Source organism: Capsicum annuum, chromosome 2, assembly GCF_002878395.1.
Source record: "Capsicum annuum cultivar UCD-10X-F1 chromosome 2, UCD10Xv1.1, whole genome shotgun sequence".
NCBI lineage: Eukaryota > Viridiplantae > Streptophyta > Magnoliopsida > Solanales > Solanaceae > Capsicum > Capsicum annuum.
Window position 1 is genome coordinate 78381343 of NC_061112.1, and position 23118 is coordinate 78404460.

At 31.6% G+C, this 23118-nt stretch overlaps 1 protein-coding gene across 2 annotated transcripts in view; it reads left to right on the forward strand.

Annotated features, from left to right (window-relative positions):
• Positions 1-22261, forward strand: part of LOC107858587 — a 25685-nt gene extending 3424 nt beyond the window's left edge. Inside the window, exons 2-5 of one of the 2 annotated variants that reach the window (XM_047406509.1) lie at positions 8889-9042; positions 9339-9434; positions 9577-9652; positions 21952-22261. In XM_047406509.1, coding sequence (XP_047262465.1) covers positions 9350-9434; positions 9577-9652; positions 21952-21964 — 174 coding nt within the window. In that variant the 5' untranslated portion in view covers positions 8889-9042; positions 9339-9349 and the 3' untranslated portion in view covers positions 21965-22261. The remainder of the gene's footprint in view (positions 1-8888; positions 9043-9338; positions 9435-9576; positions 9653-21951) is intronic. The other variant, XM_016703317.2, reaches the window with a different exon arrangement.
• The last annotated feature ends 857 nt before the right edge of the window (positions 22262-23118 follow it).

Consider the following 23118-nt stretch of genomic DNA (forward strand, 5'->3'; position numbering starts at 1 on the left):
TATGAGGTATTAACAAAGCCCGGGACTATTTTATCCCACCATTATTACTATCCCATAGGGAGGGTGGGATAAAATAGTCATATTCGTAATTATCCTATCCGGTGTACCAAACGACCCCAGGTATAGAGATTTCATATAGTAAGCCAAGAAAGTGGAGAAATGAAACAGAACCTAATTGATTTTTTATCTTTGTGATTTCACACCATTTATTTGAAGTGCTATTTCAATGAAGAACAAAACACACCGAAGACAAAGACAAAGGATTCGTAGATCGGTTACTGGGTAACCATTAGTTTAAGTAACAAAAAAGAAAAAAAAAAGGAAAGAGAAGAGTATTTCAAATTGAAATTGTGGGAGATTTTGTGAAAGTTGATGTTGTGTGTTTGACATAAACTTAATTTGGAAAAAGTAGTTTGTGAAGATTGGTGAGTAGAGACTAATATTTCACTTGAAAATACTCCTGAGGTTACACCTTCCATACCAGTATTTACGAAATACTCATGGCCAGTTTCAGCATTTAGAAAATATGAAATAGCATTTTATGTCCGGAATAAAAAATGCAAATTATGTGTGTTTGAAGTACTTTTTTGGCTTAAGTCATCGCCAGGCACCTAAATTTGTCCCGAAAATTCACTTAGACCCCTCAACTAAGACCTGTACCTATCAGGCCCTTAACCCACCCGAATTTGATTCAATCAAACCTTTTTCGCCTACGTGGCACTCCGCGTATTGTCCACACAATGGGGGCGCGTGAGGCACGATTTTTTGAATAAATAACGAATGAAAATGTGCCAAGTGGCATTGAGGGCCCAAATTTTTTTTAATAAAATAAAATTTTAAAAAAAAAGGGCTACCAGCTTCCCCCCACTCAATCCGATACCCCCCTCCCCTCTTCATCTTCTTTCCCACTCTTCTTTCTTATTTTTTTTCTAAAACTTAATGTATCTCCCATTTTTTCTACTTTTTTTTCATTTTTGTTCTTAATTTTGAACTAGGAAACTTAGCCCCGCTTTGCGCGACCAAAAAATACGTTATTAAATATATACTTTTTTATTTTAATATATTAAAAATAATCAAAGAACCTTAAATTGTGAAACTCAACTGTGAAATATTTTAATTATATACAATAATATCAAACACACATTGTACCATATTAATATACAAAAAAAAAAAAAAAATTTCCATCCCAAGAGTATAATGTGAATCTTTTCAGTGTTCAGATATTGTAAATTTGTGGTCAATTAAATCCACTTTGTTATCATTGTGTTCTAATACATATTCGATCTAGCCAAAATCTGTTTATTTCATAAAATCTAAAATAATTGAAAGAAAAATATCAATGATTTACACATAACTATTTAATAGTTAATCATCACATTACATATTACATATAAAAAAAATGAGATTATGCATAATTGTTCACATTTAATGTATACTATTAATCATAGGGGTAAAATGAGAAAAATTGATTAATTTTATCCTAATTTAGTAAGTAATTAACTAATATGAGACATTTATTTTTAGTAAAATGACAAATTAAAATATAACGGAGAAAGTATTATTTATGAGCACTTTTTATATGTATATCGTATTCTAAAGTACCCAAAAGTCTTCTAATATATCTATTTAGCTTTTTTCTTCCACTACAATGTTATTTTATTTTAGAAAATAGTTTCAGTTTATTATGAGACCAAACTTTTTCATTATCCTATAGTTACTTATTTCTTACGCATTTTATATTTTTCTAATCATAATACGTAATAAAAATATTTTCTTTCTTCTCTTCAACAAAGGAGAAAGACAATTTCATTTCACAATTATTTTTTTGGTGCAAATACAATATATGAAGAAGCAAAATTAAGTTTTAATATTAACTAAAAAGTGATTTTTAATAATATTTTAAAAACTAAATAGATGAATAAATGTATAGCTTCAAATCGAATCATCTAAATTAGTGAAAGATTGACAATTATAGAGAGAGAGATCATAAACTTATACATAAATTTTTGGAGGATATAAACATGAAAGGTTACATTGAGAATTATGATTATCATTAAGAACAAAACTAATAAAGATAATTAAAGGTGAAAGTTAAGAACTTTAGTGAAATGTTGTCAATTATTTATAGAGAGAAGTATTATAAAATTATACATCAATTTTGAAGGTTATAAACATGAAAGGTTACATTAACAATTATGAGTATCATTAAGAACAAAACTAATGGAGATAATTAAAGGTGAAAGTTAAGAGTTTTAGTGAAAGGTTGTCAATTATTTATAAAGAGAAGTAGCATAAACTTGTACATCAATTTTGAAGGTTATAATCATAAAAGATTATGTTGACAATTCTGAGTATCATTAAGCACAAAACTAAGAGGAGAGAAATTGAAAAGGATACAGTAAAATGAAAAAGTCATCATAATGTATAAGAAATAATAGTGACAATTTAGTGTTTTTTTTTCAAAAAGAAAAATGTGAACATATATATATATATACATATATATATACAAAATCTAACTATACCATACTATAAATAAACTCTAATAAAATTACATGAAATATCTTTTTGTTTGACCTTTTTTTCTCATTTTCTTTTTTTTTTTTAATTTTCAGATGTAATAGTGTTATATTTTTCATGAAGTAAAATATCTCAAACTTATAAATTAATTTTTGAAGGTTATACACATGAGGTTAAGTTGACAATTTTGAAATCATTAAGAATAAAACTAATAAAGATATCCATTAAGGGGAAAGGTTAAGAACTTTATCAAATTCATGTGCATGCTTTTAAATTAGTTGCCAAACTTTTAGTTATTTTCACTTCAAAATACAAAAGCATTGAAATCTAAATTAAATTTTCATCAACAAAAAATGTACTATCTTGCTCTCCTTTGAATGTCGCTATTCTTAAACTAAAATAAGTCCGCTTCTATAATAGTAGCTCAGTAGCACTTTAATAAATGTGAAAATAGTGTTTTCAAAACTATAGGTTTCATACAATAATAAATAAAATAATTGGCACAATTAGTCGAAAGATACTTAAAAAATGCAATAAACTAAACGAATACCCCTTCTGACAAATTCAAAATGCATCGTATAATTAGTACTTACAAATATTCTTTCACACATGAACATTGTATTACATTGTAAATGAAAAATTTAACTTAAACAATAATGAAAAGGAAGAAAATTCCCTACCGCTAGCTTAAATCAAAATTTAGAAGAGATCAAGAATAGGAATCAAACATGAAGGAAGGAGAATAGAAATGTACATCCACCACTTCATGATTGTTATTTATAGATTAGTTTAGGCATAAAGAAGGGAGTTTAAGAGACATGTTTTAAATGGAGAATACAAATAGATGAAGGTTTTTTGTAACCTATGCAATATAATTAAATAAATGCGATAGAAGTTTTTAGTTTTTTTGTAACCTATGAAATATAAATAAGTAAATGCAAAAAATGAAAGAAAAAATTCAAAAAAAAACACAAAAAAGATAAATATGAATGGGGGTCATAGAGAAGTGCCACATCACCTCCTCTATAGTTCTCCTTTATATATATATATTGATTTATCTTTGAATTCGATTTGAATTTTTGTGGTGTTAGTTCAATATTATTCTTAATTCTTTTTCGCCATTAGTTTGCCGGAAAAAATGGAACTTCTTCATCTTCTTTCCCACTCTTCTTCCTGATTTTTTTACTTAAACTTAATTTACCTCCCATTTTTTTTACCTTTTCTCCTTTTTTGTTCTTAGTTTTGAATTTATCTTTAAATTCGATTTGAATTTTTTTTGTTTTAGTTCAATCTTATTCTTAATTCTTTTCCGCCATTAGTTTGCTGGAAAAAATGAAACTTTGCCTGAAAAAATGAAACTTCGCCAAAAAAATGGAAATTCATTTTTTTCCACAAATCAACAACAATGTAAATTTAATTCAATTTACAAAATTGTAAAGAAGAGGAGGGGGCAGGGGGGTTTATTTGTTTTTTTTTTAAGAAAAGTTATAAAAAGTTTTTAATTATAATTTAATTAGTTATGAAATATTTTTTAATTAATTTTGAATTCAATGCCAAGTGTCATCGTTTAATTCGTCTTTTGTGCCACGTCACGCGAGTGTAACACACTCTCCATATACCTTTTGCTGATTGTGAAAAAAATGTCTAATTGGATCAAAATTCGGGTTGATTAGGGGCCTGATTAAGGCTGGCAACGAACCGGAATCGGTACTGCCGGACCGGGTTGACCAGAATCGGAACCAGTACCGGAAAAGTTGTCGGAACCGGAATATCGAAAATTTTCCCTTCTACGCACCAGTCCGTTGGTTACCGGTGTGGAACCGGGTCGGACCGAAATGATGCCGGAACTTCACCGGAAGAGACGTCGGAATGGCGTTAACGTACTAATTACAGTTTTTTTTTCAACGTTTAATCTTTATATATATATTAACTTATATAATTTAATGGCCTTAATTAAATTTGTATATATATTAACTTATATAATTTATATAAGTTTAATATATATAAAAGGGTAGCCCGGTACACTAAAGCTACCGCTATGCGCGGTGTCCGGGGAAGGGCCCCACCACAAGGGTGTATCATACGCAGCCTTACCTTGCATTTCTGCCAAAAGCTATTTTCAAGGCTTGAACTCGTGACCTCCTGGTCACATGGCAGCAACTTTATCAGTTAGGTTTCCCTTCAAGTTTTATATATATATATTAACTTATATAATTAATTAACTTTTTTTAATAAGTTTAAGTGTTAATAGATCTTAAAAAGTTTAAAATTTAAGTTTAATTTTTAATATATCTTAATTTATATACATATATATATATATATATATATATATTAACTTATATAACTTATTAACTTTTTTTTTTAATAAGTTAAGTTTTAATGTATCTTAAAAAGTTTAAAATTTAAGTTTAAGTTTTAATATATCTTAAAATGTTTAAAATTTAAGTTTAATTTTTAATATGAAAAGTTTAAAAAGTTTAAGTTTTTTAATAAATTTAAGTTTTAATATATCTTAATTTTTATTTATATATATATATATATATATATATATATATTAACTTAACTTTTTTTAATAAGTTTAAGTTTTACTATATGTTTAAAAGTTTTTGAAAATATAATTTATTAAGTTTTTTATTAAACTTTGATTCCCATATTGCCAACCTAATTTTAAAAAAGAAAAAAAACCAACAAATACACTGCATATCTACAAAATACAACCTTCTTGTTCAATTGTTCAGCAAAAATGATCAAGATTTTTTCCAAAAAATATGTAAAAAGTTAACTGAAGATATCATAGGGAAGTTTTAACGGGTCGCCGGACCGGAACCGATCAACCGAAACTGGAATTATCGGAATTTTTTAGGGATTCGCACCGGTACCGTATTCCTGAATACCGGTACCAGAATATCGCCGGAAACGGAATAAACGGACCGGAATGGAAAATTCCGACTTCGTTGCCAGCCTTAGACTTTATAGGTACATGCCTTAGTTGAGGAGTCTTAAGTGAATTTTCGGGACAAATTTAAGGACCTATCAATGACTCAAGCCTATATTTTTTTTAAATATCTGTGATTTACTTAAAGAATAAGTAGTGGGTTCCCCTTAACCCTTGGAGGTGGTATGACTCGCCAATGGCGAATGGCGAGGCATAGTCGCCTCTTGTCATTGTGGCGCTGCAACATCCAAAAGGCGACGCCTTTGCGAGAAAGGCAACATGGCGATGCAATTTTGGTCATTTTCTCGTTCATAAATAGTTGTTACATTGACGTTAGTAAGCAATCAGCATCCATCTCCTTCAAGCTTTGAACTTACAGATTCTTACTTCTTACTCAAGTGTCTTCCTGACTGTGCCAACTGTAGAACAACTAAGGGGTCGTTTGGTAGAATGTATAAGATTAATGCCGAATATAGTGTATTAGTAATACACTAATGCAAGTATTAGTAATGTTGGTAGTAGTTATGCAAACGTTATTTCTTATATAGTGTTTGGTTCGATGTAGTAAAGATAATATATATTTATATAATTTTTATAAAAAATATTTTTTACCAAAACGCCCTTCTTTCCATTAAAACCCCAACTTCAGTTCTTCATCACAATCCTCCAAAGCTTCTTTTTCCTCAAAAAATTGTCAAGTATAAACAATTTCCAGAACTTCATCAAAAGTAGACATTCAGAATTCTTCAATAAATGCAATATTTCACTCTTCCATCGAAAGTGATAAAGGTAAGTTGAAAGAGAAGGAAAATTTTGATTCTAATTGGAGAAGTTTAGGAAGTGATGTTGTTGAAGATCTTTGATGAAACAAAATAATAGAACAAAAGAGTAAAGCACAATTGATGGAAAAAGCAACTATTGTTTGATTAATTGGACGTAAGAAGGAGAACTCGAGAAAATTATCGTTGCTTTTCCACTTCGAAAAAAGATGATGATATACTACAACAACAAATGAGAAGGTCAGTCTTAATGGATTCATCAATTGCTACAAATATAGGACTACAAATGCTTGTGTTAGCAAAGGGTGGAGGTGAAAAAAACTCAGTTGAAACAAAAAGAAATGAGGAATCAAGTTCTTCGAATTCAAGAATCCAAAGGGTCATGGACACTGCTGCTTCAATGAAGAGAAAGAGGGACAATGATTTGAGGGTAATTTTGTAATTTATTAAGTTAATACATGTGTTGGAGACTTTGTATTAATAATACATGGAAAATGATGTGTATTGGTAATACACACTTTAATACACAAAAGTGTGTATAACTAATGCAAGTATTAGTTATGCATAGTCTAAAAAAGGATACCAAACATGGTACTACTAATACACAAACCATAATGCATGTATATATTTTTAATACACTCTACCAAACGACTCGTAAGATCAATAACACAGAATTTGGTGGCATTGACCTACAGCTTCTGATGGTCAAAGAGTTCCAGAAATTGCTAATGTACAACTAAACGTGACCTACATTTTCATGAGAAATCTTCCATTATTGCACACTTTGACATTTCTAGTGTAATAGCTGGACAACATTAGGGTAATAGGAGCAAGTCTGATTGTAGCCGCTATTAGCATAAACATTATAGAAGATATTACTGCTACTTATGTGCCGTGGAAATTTTAAAAACTAAAGAGTAGCGAAAAAATAAAAATGTTTGGACAAGCGCCGAAGTCTTCATGTTTAAAACTATTAAACATATCAATCACCAACCAACACATAAATCCAGCCAAAATGAATGACATAATTCTGAAATAAACAATGCCCCAAAAAGGAAAAGGGAAAACAGAACGAGCTATACTTCTAGCACAAGCCCAAGATGTTAATTCCTATAAACCAACCAAGAATCCCCATGTCATAAGACTCACGGAGCACTTCCGATAATTCAGAGGTTACAACTAACCATCAAAGTCCCCCTCATTGAACTTGTTTTCTGGATAGAAGACAGCTACAACTTGGCTGCCGCCAAATTTTCTTCCAGTCAATATTTGTGAGCATTGCTGGCACCGTCGACGTCTCCATACTCCAAAAACACCTGAAATGTACACAAATGATTTAGCATATCCACATTTTAGAGGTGAAAAACAAGCCATTGACAAAGAATCAATCCAACAGATTAGACCCCTTCTTTCAATTGGCTGAAAACAGCCGTCATGTCAGGAAGTTATAACTAGTTGTACTGAAAAGCTTTTTCATAGAAGTTGAAATCCATTTTTTGAAAGATCATCATATCTAAGTTGTATCACTTTCGCTGTAACAAAAAAGGACCACTATTAACAACATATAAATTTTAAATGACCCAGCCTAAGAAATCTGCAGATATATATATATATATATATATATGTATATATGTATGTATGTATATATATATTTTTACCTTACCAACCCCTGGTGCATGCTCACCAGTAGGACCTGGACATAGAACAACAACATTCACCAGGGAAGCTGCAGAATATATCAAAATGGAAGATTTTTTAATAAGTATTGCTACCATATGTAAAGCTATATACTTAGCACAAGAAGGGGAAAAAGGATCTTGTCTAACTACCCACCAAATTTCCCACATTCAGTTCTCATGTCTTCCAAAATATCTTGATTGTCATCATCAATACTGAGCTCATCTACCTCAACAACTTGTGTTAAACACACGACCTTTGTGGCTAATGCATGACATTGCAACACAAGTCTCTGCAAGAAAACAAATGCATTAAGCGGTGAGCAGCCAAATCGTTGCTAAGAGATCAAATCCAATAGGAATTGAAAATTGAATTAGAGAGCATAGAAATGTCTCACTTGCAAAGCTCTGTTGTTGTGCATGCAACAGTACACTCTCTTGCTCAGGTTCAGGTTGTGTTGTACCCTGGTTAGCACGCCTAACAATAAGGGTTTTATCAACCACCTTAATCCCATTGAGAGCTGCACAAGAATATCAGTAACGGAAACATCCTGATAGACACAAAAGGCATAGCCTTTTGAGTTCCTTATTTCTCTATCTTTGACCAAATCAAATCCTCTTAAGTGGACCAAATGACTCTTAACACCTCTCTAATCTGTGCTTCTGTGAAATAGTAGGGCTCTTCATTACGTATCATTTAAGGTATTGAAACAGAAAACAGAAAATAGATAACAAAAATGAGGAATTGAATACCGAAGCTAATGATGAGAACATAGAGGAGATCGGGGAGGTGAAAAAGGAAACATAACAAACGAAGAAAAAGAAAGATGAAACCAATAAAGATGTTGTAAATAAAAGTGAAAGTGATGAAGTCACTAGCTAGTTAGTTTTCCATCAAAATCTAATGTTTTTTCCTTTTTGGAGAGGTTTCTCCATTTTTAAGTAGTGTAATGTTAACTTTTTCTTTCATTGCATCTGTAGGTATTTGCATAATTTCAAAAATTCTGGTAGATCACTTAATTTCCACGGTAAATGTTGATATGGACTGATCAAGTGGCGTGTTTTATTCACGTGGGCAACTTAGTGGCATTTCGTTAGAGAAGGGATATTTTTGAGCTAAAAAATAAATGAAGAGGTATTTTTAAGCTAAAAAATAAATAAATGATGTTTTCACTCTATTTTAAATTATTCAAGGATAGTTTTAACCCTTTTCTGCAGAAGCAAATTAGAACTGAGGGAGTCATGTGTAATATTCTTGTCCTAAAGGGGTCATTTGTAATTCGATAACCAGAAAAAAAAACAAAGAGAAGTTGACAACTAGAAATGGAAGAAGAAAATTCTAATTTGGAGGCTAAAGCTTATTTAAAACTATTCAAGCAAATTATCATTACAGTTATAACATTTCTTCTTCATAATTCAATATTTCTGCAGGGATAAAAAAAATGAATTGGATTCAACGGAAAATATATTTATACAATGTCACTTTTGGTTTATACATGCTCGATTGGTGGGAACGTTGTCTCTTCAGTATCCTTTTTGTTTGTTAATTACTAACCTGTCAGATCTGATTAGGCTTTTTTTTGTCAATTTATTGATTTTCAATTTCATTTTTATGATCTGTATGTATATATTAATACTGCTTGGATCTGGAGTTCTTAACCACTTACAGATATTTTGGTGCTTGTGTTGTTATGGTTTATGTGTTACAACGGATTTCGATTTGCTTCCGACCTCTTCAATAGGAGGTATGTCCTTCATTTCTCTGTCCCAATTTATATGATGTAGTTTGGTGGGACAATAAGTCATAGGTGTTTGCTTGTCTATAAATCTATCTTATTAAGGATGAAATAGGTATTTTAGAGTTAAATTCTTGCTTCCGACCTCTTCAATAGGTATGTATTTCGTTCTTTTTTCGTTGAAGACAAGTATAGTTTTCACTTGCAATTACTTGAGTTATTTCAGCAACTATATGAAATGAATAAATGTCAATGATCTAAAGAATGAAATAAACTATTATTTCGTTAGAGAAAACTGATTGTGGCTTTGCAGTTTAATTCTTCATTTTGAAAAATTAGATTATAGTGAACGCGCATAATAATATTCAGTTATGCCAGTGCGTTGAACTTGCCTAGTGATATTCAGATACGCCATTTTGAAGTCTATATAATTGAATATCAATGAATATAGTGGAAGGATTTTGCTATAATTGTATGAATATGAGTATTAATAGTGGGGGAGGAATTCTCTATGACTTGGTTTAACTGTAGGAATTGGCTGTAATTGATTCTTGACTTAATCAGAGGGAATCTGACAAATTTATTTCACATCAGATACCGGAGACTAGGTCAAAAAAACCATGTAATTGGTGGTCAATCTAACAATCCATATTTCTTAACATTTATAGCTATTTGGTCATTGACTTTTTATTTGGTGCCTTTGTAAAATTCAGTGGATTGCTGAAGAGGCATTTGTTCTGTTTTGATCGCCTAACTATCAAGCTTGTGTAACACCAACTCACCAAGTTCTAGTGTAGTAATTTATAGAGCATATGGATAATTGTTCCCATGAAAGTTGCGACTCCCGGTAGCTTACCATCTCTAGTAATAGAAAAAATAGTACAAACTTATAAAGAAGCATTGAATGCGACCAATAGTATGGGACCTAGTGGTCAATAACGTGGGGAGAAAATCATAAGGTCTCAGATTCAAATTCTAAGTGAAATGCAAATGTATATTGATTAGTCAAAATAAATTTATCTAGGAAAAATAGTCAAGCCAGAGTAACAAAATCATGTCATCTGAATATACCAGTTTCATGCCAAGAACACTCCATTTGTCTAACTTGTTGTTCTTCATCTTTATATCTACTAGTATACGTACCCGTGCGATGCACGGATAATATTAAAATAATATTTTAAATTCCAACATATTAAATCATATTACTTTAAAAAGATTTAAGTATCATATTATTTTCAATTTAAGTATATATAATATCTAATATTTTTAATTCCAGTATTTTTTTAATTTAAACCCGCATATACCCGCACCGCACTGCACCATTTTAAAAAAAAATTACTTTAACCCGCCCCGCGTAGCTTAAACTTACACTCCCCCATTACCATCCGTACACGTGTGTAATATTATTTTTACTTCTACTTAATTTACGTATATATTATTTATTATTATGATTATGATATAGTTAGAGTTTATTTATGACTTTTTAATTATGAATTATTTGTTTTAGAGAGATAAATTTAAAATAACAAATTTTCTATTTTTAAGATAATGAAAATCTTTTTGTTAAAACTTGATAAGAGTCCAATTAGAACTCTCTAATGTGATAATTAACTATTTCTAGTATGTAATTTTATTTTGTAATTTTTTTAATTTAAAATTAATAATTTATTAGTCTTAATTATCTTTTGATATTATTATTATTATTATTAACAATAATAATAATATTTTAATAAAATTTCATCTTTTATTAATATGTAAATAAATTACATTTAAATATATTTTATAGCATTTAAATTTTAAAGAGATAAGTTTGAGAGAGCAAATATCTATTAGAACTCTTCAATTCTGGGTTTCTATTTTTAAGATAATGATTTTTTTATTAAAAGAATAATACATTTAAAATTCAAATCCTTAATGTTTCAATTCAAAACTTTTTAAGAATTCAATTAGAACTCTCTAGTGTGATAACTAACTATTTCTAGTATGTAATTTAATTTTGTAATTTTTTTAATTTAAAATGAATAATTTATTAGTCTCAATTATCTTTTGATATTATTATTATTAATAATAATAATATTTTAATAAAATTTTCATCTTTCATTAATATGTAAATAAATTATATTTAAATATATTTTATAACATTTAAATTTTAAAGAGATAAGTTGGAAATAGCAAATATCTATTAGAACTCTTTAATTATGAGTTTCTATTTTTAAGATAATAATTTTTTTTTTATTAAAAGAATAATGCATTTCAAATTCAAATACATAATCTTTCAATTCAAAACTTGATAAGAGTCTAATAACTCTCTAATGTGATAACTAACTGTTTCTAATATGTAATTTTATTTAATAATTTTTTTTAATTTGAATTAATAATTTATTAGGCTTAATTATCTTTTGATAGTTTACCTTTTTCCCCACGTTTTACTACTATTGCTTCTATCACTATACTACTATAACTACGTTTTACTATTGCTTCTATCACTATACTACTACACCTACATTTTACCATTGCTTCTATCACTATACTACTACAACTACTACTGATTATTATTATTATGATGATGCTTCTTCTTCTTATTATTATTATTAATAAGATGAAAAAGAAGAAGAAAAAAATAATTTAATAACATTTTCATCTTTCATTAATATGTAAATAAATTGTATTTAAATTTAGTTTATAAAATTTAAATTTTAAAAAGATAAGTTTGAATTAACAAATATCTATTAGAACTCTTCAGTTATAGGTTTTTATTTTTAAGATAATGAAATTTTTTTATTAAAAAGATAATATATTTCAAATTCAAAACTTGGTAAGAGTCCAATTAGAACTCTCTAATGTGATAACTAACTTTTTCTAATATGAATTTTATTTTATAATTATTTTTAATTTAAAATTAATAATTTGTCTTAATTGTCTTTTAATAGTTTACCTTTTCTTTTTTCCACGTTTTTTCTTCTTAATTTTCTTTTGTTTTCTTTCCTTTCCTTTCTTTCTTTCTTTTGTTTGTTAATTTTTTTATTTTTATAAAAATAAATTGAAAACTTAGATATATAAAAGTATTTCAAATAGTTATATACATTGAATTCAATTATTAAATTTTAATTTATCTTTAAAATTTTTAAATAATTGCAACTAAGAAAAAGTTTTAGATACACACCACAAATATTATATTACTTATATTTATAAATAACAATAATAATAATAATTAAACTAATAATATATGTATCATTATATTTGATATAGATAAGTTTATGGAATATAAGAGTTCATTTAAAACTCTTTCATTGTGGGTTTCTATTTTAAAACTAATTAATAATATTTATTTAAAAGGACATGTATTTTAAAACTCAAATAATTATAAAAATATTATTACAATACTATTAAACTTGTCCTAAAAAATGACACCGGGCTTCATATCAACTTCCCAATTTTTTATATAATAGTCATAAATATTTGTTTTTCTTGTGATATATATCGTTATTATTATTTTTGTTATTATTTTTACAATTCCTAAAGTGTCCAAATTTATTAATAATATTTTTGAAAATTTATTAATAATTTTTTTTAATATTATTTGTTTAATTTATTTTAATTTTAAATTAAAGTTTAATATACTCACCATATCTCTTCCCATCCCCTTTTGTACATATGCTATGACTTTGTTGCTTTTATTTAATTTATAACATTTATTTGAATTTTTAAAGAGATAAACATAAAAGAGTAAAAGTTCATTCAAAACTCTTTAACCATGAGTTTCTACTTTTAAGCTAATGAAATCTTTTTTCAAATAAAGAATAATATATTTTCAAATTTAAATATTTTAAATCTTTTAATACATTATTATTACAACATTATTTTGTTATGTCCTAAGAATTGCCACATGGCTTTTTAATATCTTGCCACGTGACATCTTGTCTTGCTTTTATATTATTATTATTATTATTATTATTATTATTATTGTTCTACATACTATGTACGTACTATTACTCCAATTGTCAACAGTACTACAACTAATTATTATTATAAATATAGATTCCATACTACCACTAAAAATAATTCTTTAATTTTTTAAATACAATGCATATTTATATTCTAATATTCTATTTGAATTAAAAGAATTATTTGAAATCAAACCACGTTATATAAAAATCTTTTTTTAAAGGAAAATGTACTTCAAATTCAAATAGATTAAGATGTAGAATTTCATTCCATTTCAACTTTCATTCAAATTCAAATAATATTTCAATTTGTTGAAAGAAGATAAGTTCTTCATTATCTTTAATTTTTTAAATGTAATGCATATTTATCTTCTAATATTATATTTAAATTAAAAAATTATTTGAAATCAAATCATATTATTTACCATTTACGTATGTACTACTATTGCTATTTTTGTTTTATCTATTAGAACTCTTTAATTATTAGTTTCTATTTTTAAGATAATGAAAATCTGTTTTGTAAAAGGATAATTTATTCAAGTTCAAATACTTAATTTTTCAATTTAAAATTGTTATTACAGTATTTTTAACTTTGTCTTAAAATATTGTCTTAAAAAGTGCCACGTGGCTATTTTAATAGCTTGACACATGGCATCTTGTCCAGCTTATGCTTTGCTTTTATATATATATAGATTCTCCATTGGCCAAGTTCTGATCTTTCTTATGTTTCCTGATATAGTTGTTATGATTTAAGGTAGTTACAAGTTATTTTTGTAGTACCTTGTTAATAGATGCAAGTTATTTTTGTACCAACCTGTCATAAGGGGCATAATTTTCTCTTCTGATAATTTAAGTTGTTGCATTGCTTGCATCAAGAAGATGCTACGGTTACAAAATTAGTATTGTTAGCTCCAGTGCGTTTGTCTATACTAAAACAGGGAACTAACAAACAAACAAACAAGGTCCACAAGGGAAGTGTTTGAGGCTATGCTACTTATCGAAAGCAAAAAAAGTGAGACTATGCTAACATAATGAACCTGTTAGCTCCAAATACAGAAAAAATAAAAAAAATAATCTATGTGCAGTGGGCGAACAAAGTTTAGAAATATTCAAGGGAATCCAGAAACTATTCAGTGAAATTTACCGGGGAAAGTTTACTCCAATCAAAGAAGTAGGATACATTTAGCCTTGAGAGAGTGGTTTGGAGTTGATATACCGTTGGAACATCAGTGATTCCTTTGTGTCATACTATCCAAAAAATGTTGGCTGATATCGTACTCCAAATTTTCCCAATGGCTTTATCAACTTACAGGAGCTCCAGAACTCAACTGCTTCCTTCAGACTTTTTGGCAGCATTATCTAAGTCCCAAATAGAATAAAACATATTTCAAATGTCATTTGCAACTGCACACAGGAGCAACAAGTGATTGATTGACTCTACTGACTTTTGGCACATGCAGCAGCATTTATTTGCAATCTGAAAACTCTTTTGATGAGGTTGTCTTGGATCAAGCATGCTCCATGTAGTGCTAGCCAGTTGTAGCAAATACTTCATTGATAGCTTTGTCTTCTAAATCAGTTTCCAGGTTCAGTAGTTTGACATACCATTGTTGGAACAATAATAATTATACCTGTTTTAATTGTGAATCTTCCTTCTTTTGTATGACCCATTTCAAACTATCTGATTCATCAATAATCGCCGAGTTGACCTAGGAGATCTTCCAGTTCCTAGTTATTGTCATTCCTTCTGAATGTAATTTCCAGCTATTCCCATCTCTATATTGAGAAATGGACAAGTTAGCGTCACCACGAAGATTGAATAGGCGGGGGAATTCATTCAGTAGAACGGAGTTGCCAAGACATTTATCTTTCCAAAATTCAATGTGAGAACCATTTCCAACTGGGAAAGATATATTTTGTGAAAATTCCTCCCATAGTTTGCTGATAGTTTCCCATAAATCTACCTTATTGTTCTCGAAACATTGGTGCGCCGATGCTTATAGGTTCCATGCTTTGCTTTAACCACTTCTTTCTAGAGACCTGACATTTGCCATGTTGCTAGTACTTTCTCAACCCTATGTCAGAGTCCAATAGCTTTGAACTCAACACCCAATGGAAGCCCCAAGCTGGTAGTTGGGAAAATACACCAGTGATGTAACACAAACGATCTGCCAGTTCAGTCAAGTTTGGCACTGAATTTACTTGATACATCACACTCCTCAACATGTTAATGTGAAAATCTGTGGGAGCTTCTTTATGAATGAAAATACTTTTACTTGATCTAAAAAAAAAGATTCGAGGGATCTTCAAATATTAAGATTGTGAGATTAAGATTTAGAACTTGGGTTGAGTGTACTTCACAAGATATCGAAGTATCATCAACGCAAACTTTATAAGTGTCAGTGATTGAGTTCCCAGATCCCCTATCAACCAATTCATTTGGACCAGTGTTTTGGACGGCGACAAGGCCTTGTCACGCGGAGAGGCGATCGCCTTTTGAAAGTGCAGTGATAATTAATACAAAAAAATTAAAATAATATATAAATGATCAAAATTTCAATAGCACTAATATATTAGGAAATATTTCAAGTAAAGAATTAAAAATAGATAGTAAATAAATACTAAAAGTTTAGAACTTGAATGACTTAACAATCCAATATCCACAAAACTAGCAATACTAAAACTTTAAAGTTTATTCTTCTTTAAGATTTGCATAATCTTCTAGTCCGACATGCATTTCATTATATTGCCCCTCATCTTCTTCCTCTTCGGATTCTTCATCAACTAGGGTTCGAGTCTGACTTGAACTTGTCGTTTTTCCCTTGTCAAGGACTTAACCTTGAAGACTTTCTCCAAAGACCATTGACATTACCATCATCAGCTCCAGCTGCCATAGCAATAGTAACCCAATTAAAATCACCTTCCTCATACACTAGTTCATCTTCTTGATCTTCGGGGCCAACAAGTAACCATTCATTAGCATCTTCAATATTTTCCAAGAGAATTAGATCAATGGTATCGTGAATATCATAGTGACGTGTCAATGTTCTATTGTACTTAACATACACTAGATCATTGAGACGCGATAGCTCAAGCTTATTCCTCTTCTTGGAATGAATCTGTTCATAATAAAGTAGTTACTAATTAGATTCTAATAATAATCTTTTCACTAACCGGGTGAGACCTTGTGTCTCTGGCTCTAACAGTTTGACCAGAACCAAACAATCCATCCGCAGTCTTGTACGTAGCAAGCTCAGCAAGTAGTAAATCTTGTGTGGAAAGATCGGGGACCATTGTCTCAATGCAAGTGTAGTAACTCTCCCACACTTTAGCAATTTTCTCTTCATTCATAGTTGATCTAAAGTACAATCCCGAATTCAGAACATACTCTGCGGAATGCAAAGGTCGTTTGAGCTTGTTAGTCCACCTTGAATCAATTATTTTGAGGACTTTCTGATAATGCCTCGATACTCCATCAAACCCCCGTTGAATAGTTTCCTTCGCCTTATCCATTGCTTCAACCATATAGCTCATTGGTACGGATGGGCATAGAATACCAAAAATCGAATTACCGAACTGAACCGAAAAAATTCGTAATTTGTATTCAGTATTTAGGAGTAAAATTTCAATATTTCAGTATCCAGAATTGGGTTTGGTACAAGATATTAATACCATTTTGTATTCAGTATTTACCAATTATCGAATATATATATATATATGTCTAACCTAACCCAATAGACAATAGTACTAGTCATCTCAAAAAATCTCTTGGACCTTGGTAATATATTCGTAAAAAGCAACAAAAAGAATACTAAATAGGGTTTCTATTAAATATACTCTTTGAAGTTTAAACGTACATTTGCACATCTCCAACTTTAATATGGTATTACCAAATATCGTACCGAACCGAAGTTTAATTAACCGATGTCTATAAGTATGGTATGTGGTATCTATGTTCAATTGCCAAATTACCGAACCCGAATTTTGAAAATACCGAACCGAATACCTAACGCCTACCCCTACCCATTGGAGGTCTTTTTTCCCATCCACCAAGCGATGGAACGAGACAAAAGGACCACAAACTTTAAGAGCTTTGACTAGATCATTCCAAAAGTATGTGGAATAAAGAATGGCGGAAACTTCTTTCCCCGAAACTTCCTTTGCAAATTTACTAGAACTCCATTCATTAGAGATGATCAACCTTCTCAAGTTCTTCCTTTGTTTGTACATAGCCTCTAAAGTCAAAAAGGCTGTTGTGAATCTTGTGTTGGCCGGTTTCACCAAATTTCTCTCATTAGTGAATTTTCTCATGAAGTTCAACAACAACGGCCTTTGACTTAGGTAAAAAACCACTGTGGCTGTAAAAAATGGATCTTGAGCCTAACTCAATCTCAAAAGCTAGCTCAAGAGGTAAGAATTACCCAAGTCCATATAAGCAAACTACCAGTCCATTCCCCAATCAATGTGGGACTTTTTACCCACTCTAACACCCTCTTCACGCCCAGGGCCCAATTGGCGCGTGGACCGGGAGCCCAAACGGGAATTGACCTGGCTCTGATATCATGTAAAGAATGAATCTTGGTCTAACTCAACCTCAAAAGCTAGCTCATGGGGTGAGCATTGCCTAAGACCATATAAGGAGACCAAGGACCCTCTAACCATACCATGTAAAGAATGGATCTTGGGCATAATTCAACCTCGAAAGCTAGCTCTTGAGGTTGAGTTAGGCCCAAGATTCATTCTTTACATGGTATCAGAGCCAGGCCCACCCAATTCATTGTTTTTGATGTTGGGGCCCCCATCTTATATTGTTCACGCTTCAGATGTCCAATCCTGGGCGTGCGGGGGGGGGTGTTGGAGTCCCACATTGGTGGGTTAGAGGATCCTTGGTCTCCTTATATGGTCTTGGGCAATCCTCACCTCATGAGCTAGCTTTTGAGTTTGAGTTAGGCCCAAGATCCACGCTTTACAGTGGCCTTCTTAAAAACTGTAAAAGACATCATATCAAATATTAGCTTAATAAATATTTGTACTTAAGTACAACAACAACAAACCCAGTGTATTCCCACCTAGTGGGGGTCTGGGGGGGTAAGATGTACGCAGTCCATACCTCTACCTCTGATGAAGTAGAAAGGCTGTTTCCGATAGACCCCCGGCTCAAGGCACGAGATACCACACAAACACATAGTGCAGCACAGAAGCAGATTACATAACATAAATACGGCACCCATAAGTAATATAAAGCAGAGGAAAGCAGGGGAAAGCACACAGATTCGTAATACAACATGAAACACGGAATCATGACAAGAATAAAACCCCCACCAAGTAATTCCCTACACTAGCGCCCGAACTGGCCCTAATCCTCTGCCGTAATTCGCGTCCTCCAGACCTTCCTATCTAGGGTCATGTCCTCGGTGAGCTGTAACTGTTCCATGTCCCGCCTAACCACCTCACCCCAGTACTTCTTCGGCCTACCCCTACCCCGCCTAAAACCATCCAACGCTAGCCTCTCACACCTACGGACCGGGGCATCCATGCCCCTCCTCTTCACGTGTCCGAACCATCTCAATCGTGCTTCCCGCATCTTGCACTCCACTGAAGTCACACCAACCTTCTCCCGGATAGTCTCATTCCGGACTCTATCCCCTCTAGTCTGTCCACACATCCAGCGCAACATCCGCATTTCTGCCACCTTCATTTTTTGGATGTGGGAGTTCTTAACTGGCCAACACTCCGCTCCACACAACAAGGCCGGAGAAAAGAGGTATTAAGTATTACCTGAAGCATACGGGTTAATCTTGAATGTGTCCTACAATATCAAATTAATGCAATGGGCAACATATGGAGTCCGGTAGTTATGTGGGTACACAACACTCATAAGCTCTCCCGCTTTCACATTCTCACTGGCATTATTAGTTACAACTTGAACAACATTTTCTGGTCCAATTTCCTCAATTGTCCTCTCAAACAAGTTGTACATTTTAGTGTTAGTGGTGGACTCATTGCTAGCATCAACTGAACCTAGAAAGATACTACCTATCGGATAATTCACCAAAATATTAATGATCATTTTTCCATTGTGTGTTTTATCCATTTATCCATCAGAATAGAACAACCATATTTTTGTCATTGCACCTTATACTTCTCGACAAGTTCATGAACTTTCTTTAATTGAGTAACTCTTAACGCCATGATTGGTAGGTGGCTCCATTCCCGGGCCATGTTGTCCTACCGCTTCTATGAAGTTAGCAAATGGATCATAATTGACACAGTTCAATGGCAGGCCTGCATCATACATCCATACCGCAAAAGCATTTGCCACCTGCTCCCTTAAGATCTTTTTTGTGTCATCAATTCCCCGATCTCCTCCTACTCCCGCCTTTTCAAAGTTTGTATTGTGTTGTGGCTTTTGTAGAAAAAAACTATTAATAAGACCTTTTGTCACATCTCGTGCCGAGGATGATAACTACCACTCGAAGACAATTCTTTGAGATTTGGAGGGAGGCATCATTTCGTCATGTTCATTCATATTATCATCATCAACAACAATATTATACGATGGCATATATCTTTGATTCTTTAGATTTGTCGCGGCTTTGCAATCTACAAATGCCTTTACTTTATCTCTAATATTTGCCAGACAAGTTTGACATATCTTGACATTTTAATACCACCATTGATAGTACGTCGACAAAAATTGCATATCACCACATCTTTTGATGGTCCTTGTGTACCATAATTCCATCCAATGTCCCTTTGTTTGCTACTAGTAGATTGAGACACCGTTGAAATTGAAATAGTTGTTAATGATCAAGTCATTTAATTAGTATATTACTATGTTATATAAGTTACTAAAAAAAGATTTTTTTACATAATACATTTATGCTTATTGTTACAGTAACACTGTAACACTATATTACTGTTATAGAGGAAGAAAAATAGAGAAAAAGAGGAGGAAAAAAAAAACAGTATGCCAAACCACCGGTTGAGTCACCGGAGTAAGAAGAAGAAGAAAGAAAAAAAATAATAGAAATCAGTACTTACCGGAGTAGCCGGAGTCGAAGTCGAACTTGTGAGATGGTAGATGGTAGCAGCCGCAGTCGCTAATCGAGTAAGCTAGTAGAGCCAAAAATAGGAAAATAAGACCTAAAATTGCCTTTTATCCCTAAAACTCTAAAAAAGAAAAAAAGGCGACGCCATTGTCGCCTCGCCGTGTCACCTGCCTCAATGCCACTACAACAAGAGGCGACTATGCCTCGCCATTGGCAACGTGGTGAGCGCTTTTTATAACACTGATTTGGACTACTTCATCCTACATTTGGTTAAGTCCATCCATAGCCAAGATGAAGAGGAATGGTGAGAGAGTTCCCTGCGTAAGAATCTTTAAATTCCACTAGAGATCTGTTAACCAACACTGTGAACTTGATCTATCTGATAACCTATCACCAAACCTGATTTTCCTTGAAGTAGAGATAAGATATGACCAATTGAGTTGAACAAAAGCTTTCTCTATGATCCAACTTTCAAAAAACACATGCTTCCTTACTTTTTAGGTTCCAATCAAGAACTAAAGTAGCAATCAAAGTTACATCTGTAATTTGCCTGTCTTGAATGAGAGCATCAGTAAGGGGCCTAGCTTTCTTTAACACTATCTCTGGGTAGGAGGGTTGTTTTTATAAATTCTGGTGGCAAAGTAAGAACCTTTTGATTGTTATAACTAAGTGGTTGAAGAAAGAAATGGTAAGGGAGGCCAGGAAATTAAGGCTAAGATGGCATACTACAGGTGAGCCTGGGTTGAAGAAAAATGACTGAAGCGACCGCAACATTATTACTGTTTGGTGAGAGAAATAAAGTTAGGAGGGCGGTGATCACTGGTTTGGAAATCAATGTTGGTTTTCAGTTTTGCTCTACCGGGACCCTTGACCAATGTTATTTAATTGAATCTTAATTTATTTTGAATTCTGTCCATAAAAAGGAGTTTGAAACTACTTCATTTGATTTGGTTGTGATATTTATCTGTTATAGGTTAACCTGAAATCTGCCACTTTGTGCTCATTACTGTTAGTTTACTGCAAGTTCTTTCTCTTGCTGACAGGTTAAATGAGTTGAGAAATGCCTTTATTCAAAATTAATGTATCTCTTTCTTATGACCAAATGATCTTATGTGCAACACTAATATTCTCTTTCTTTCCTGTCTAGGCCTTTTACTTCTGTAATTAATTGGGAATACAATGTGTGACTTTGTTAGAACTCCATGTTATGGTTTTCTGTATTTTATGGGTTCTGGGAAAATATTTTCATTATTTTGCACCAGTTGTTATAAGCTGGTTCCTACTCATATGATTGATAATTTTCTTGTCTCAGGCAAATGTGGTGAAAGATCATCAGCTGTGTCGAGCGTTATTCTTGGCCCATAACTAAGCAATATGTATGCCTCTTTTGGTGTTTAACTTGTAAGGTTGTTGAAATTGTTTGTTGTGCCATGGATATAGGTGGCTTTGTATGAATTCATCTTATCAGAAAAGCACATTGCTGTTCTTTTCTTATTCTTTATCAGTAGATGACACTTGACGTAATAGTTCAAATGATCAAGCAGAGATTCAAGTTGGAACTTTTAAATTGTTGTGATGAATGCTTTGAAATTATCTTATCAATTTGTGAAGGTTTTTCTTCTTCTTCTTTTTTTTTTTTTGTGTGTGTTTTGAGTTGATAGCTCTGTCAATGACGAACTTAATAGATGACGAAAGCACATGACTTTGGCCTGTCTCTATTTATTGTGCTATTTTAAAATGAGTTGTGGATTAAATTCAGTGGCTGCCCTTATATGCCCTGTGCTTGTTTTTGTTCTATGCATTATAATTTTTTTCCTTGTGTAGAGTACTTTGAAATTAGAATCTAATAGATGATCATCTTCAAGATTCACTAGATTTGAACAGATTGTCATAGCCAGTCATGTATATTATGAGTTGCAATTTCAATAGACTTGCTTCCCTGTTTTATATTCAAATTAGCTGCAGATGGAATTGAAGTAGGCCCTCTCGAATTTGCCCTTTTTCACAAAGATAAAAGTGCAAGTAGAAAACATAGGAAAGATCTATATCATGGCTGATAATCCTTAGGTGAAAGTACCACCAAAGACCTAAATGGCTAAATGTACTTGATCTTTATCCTCCTCCATCAGAAAATAATCTAAAGAAGATGAAAATAAAATGGAGTTCATAGCATAAAAGGACAATTGCGATTGTATTCCCTTATAAGTATTGAACTAAGCATATTCTATTTTTAGTTTTGTAAAGTTATGCGTTTGCTTTAAGTCTCTTTAGTAACAAATTGTCGTAACGATTTTTTTTTTTTTTTATAAATAACATAAATACCAACCTTTTAAAAGTAATTACAATTTCTCCCATTTTTTTAATTACTTTACTCTCTCTCCCTATTAATATACATAACATAGTCGACATATACATGGCATTCTGTGTATATGTGGGATTTTTGTAATATGTTTAGGGATTTGGGATTTTTTGTAATATT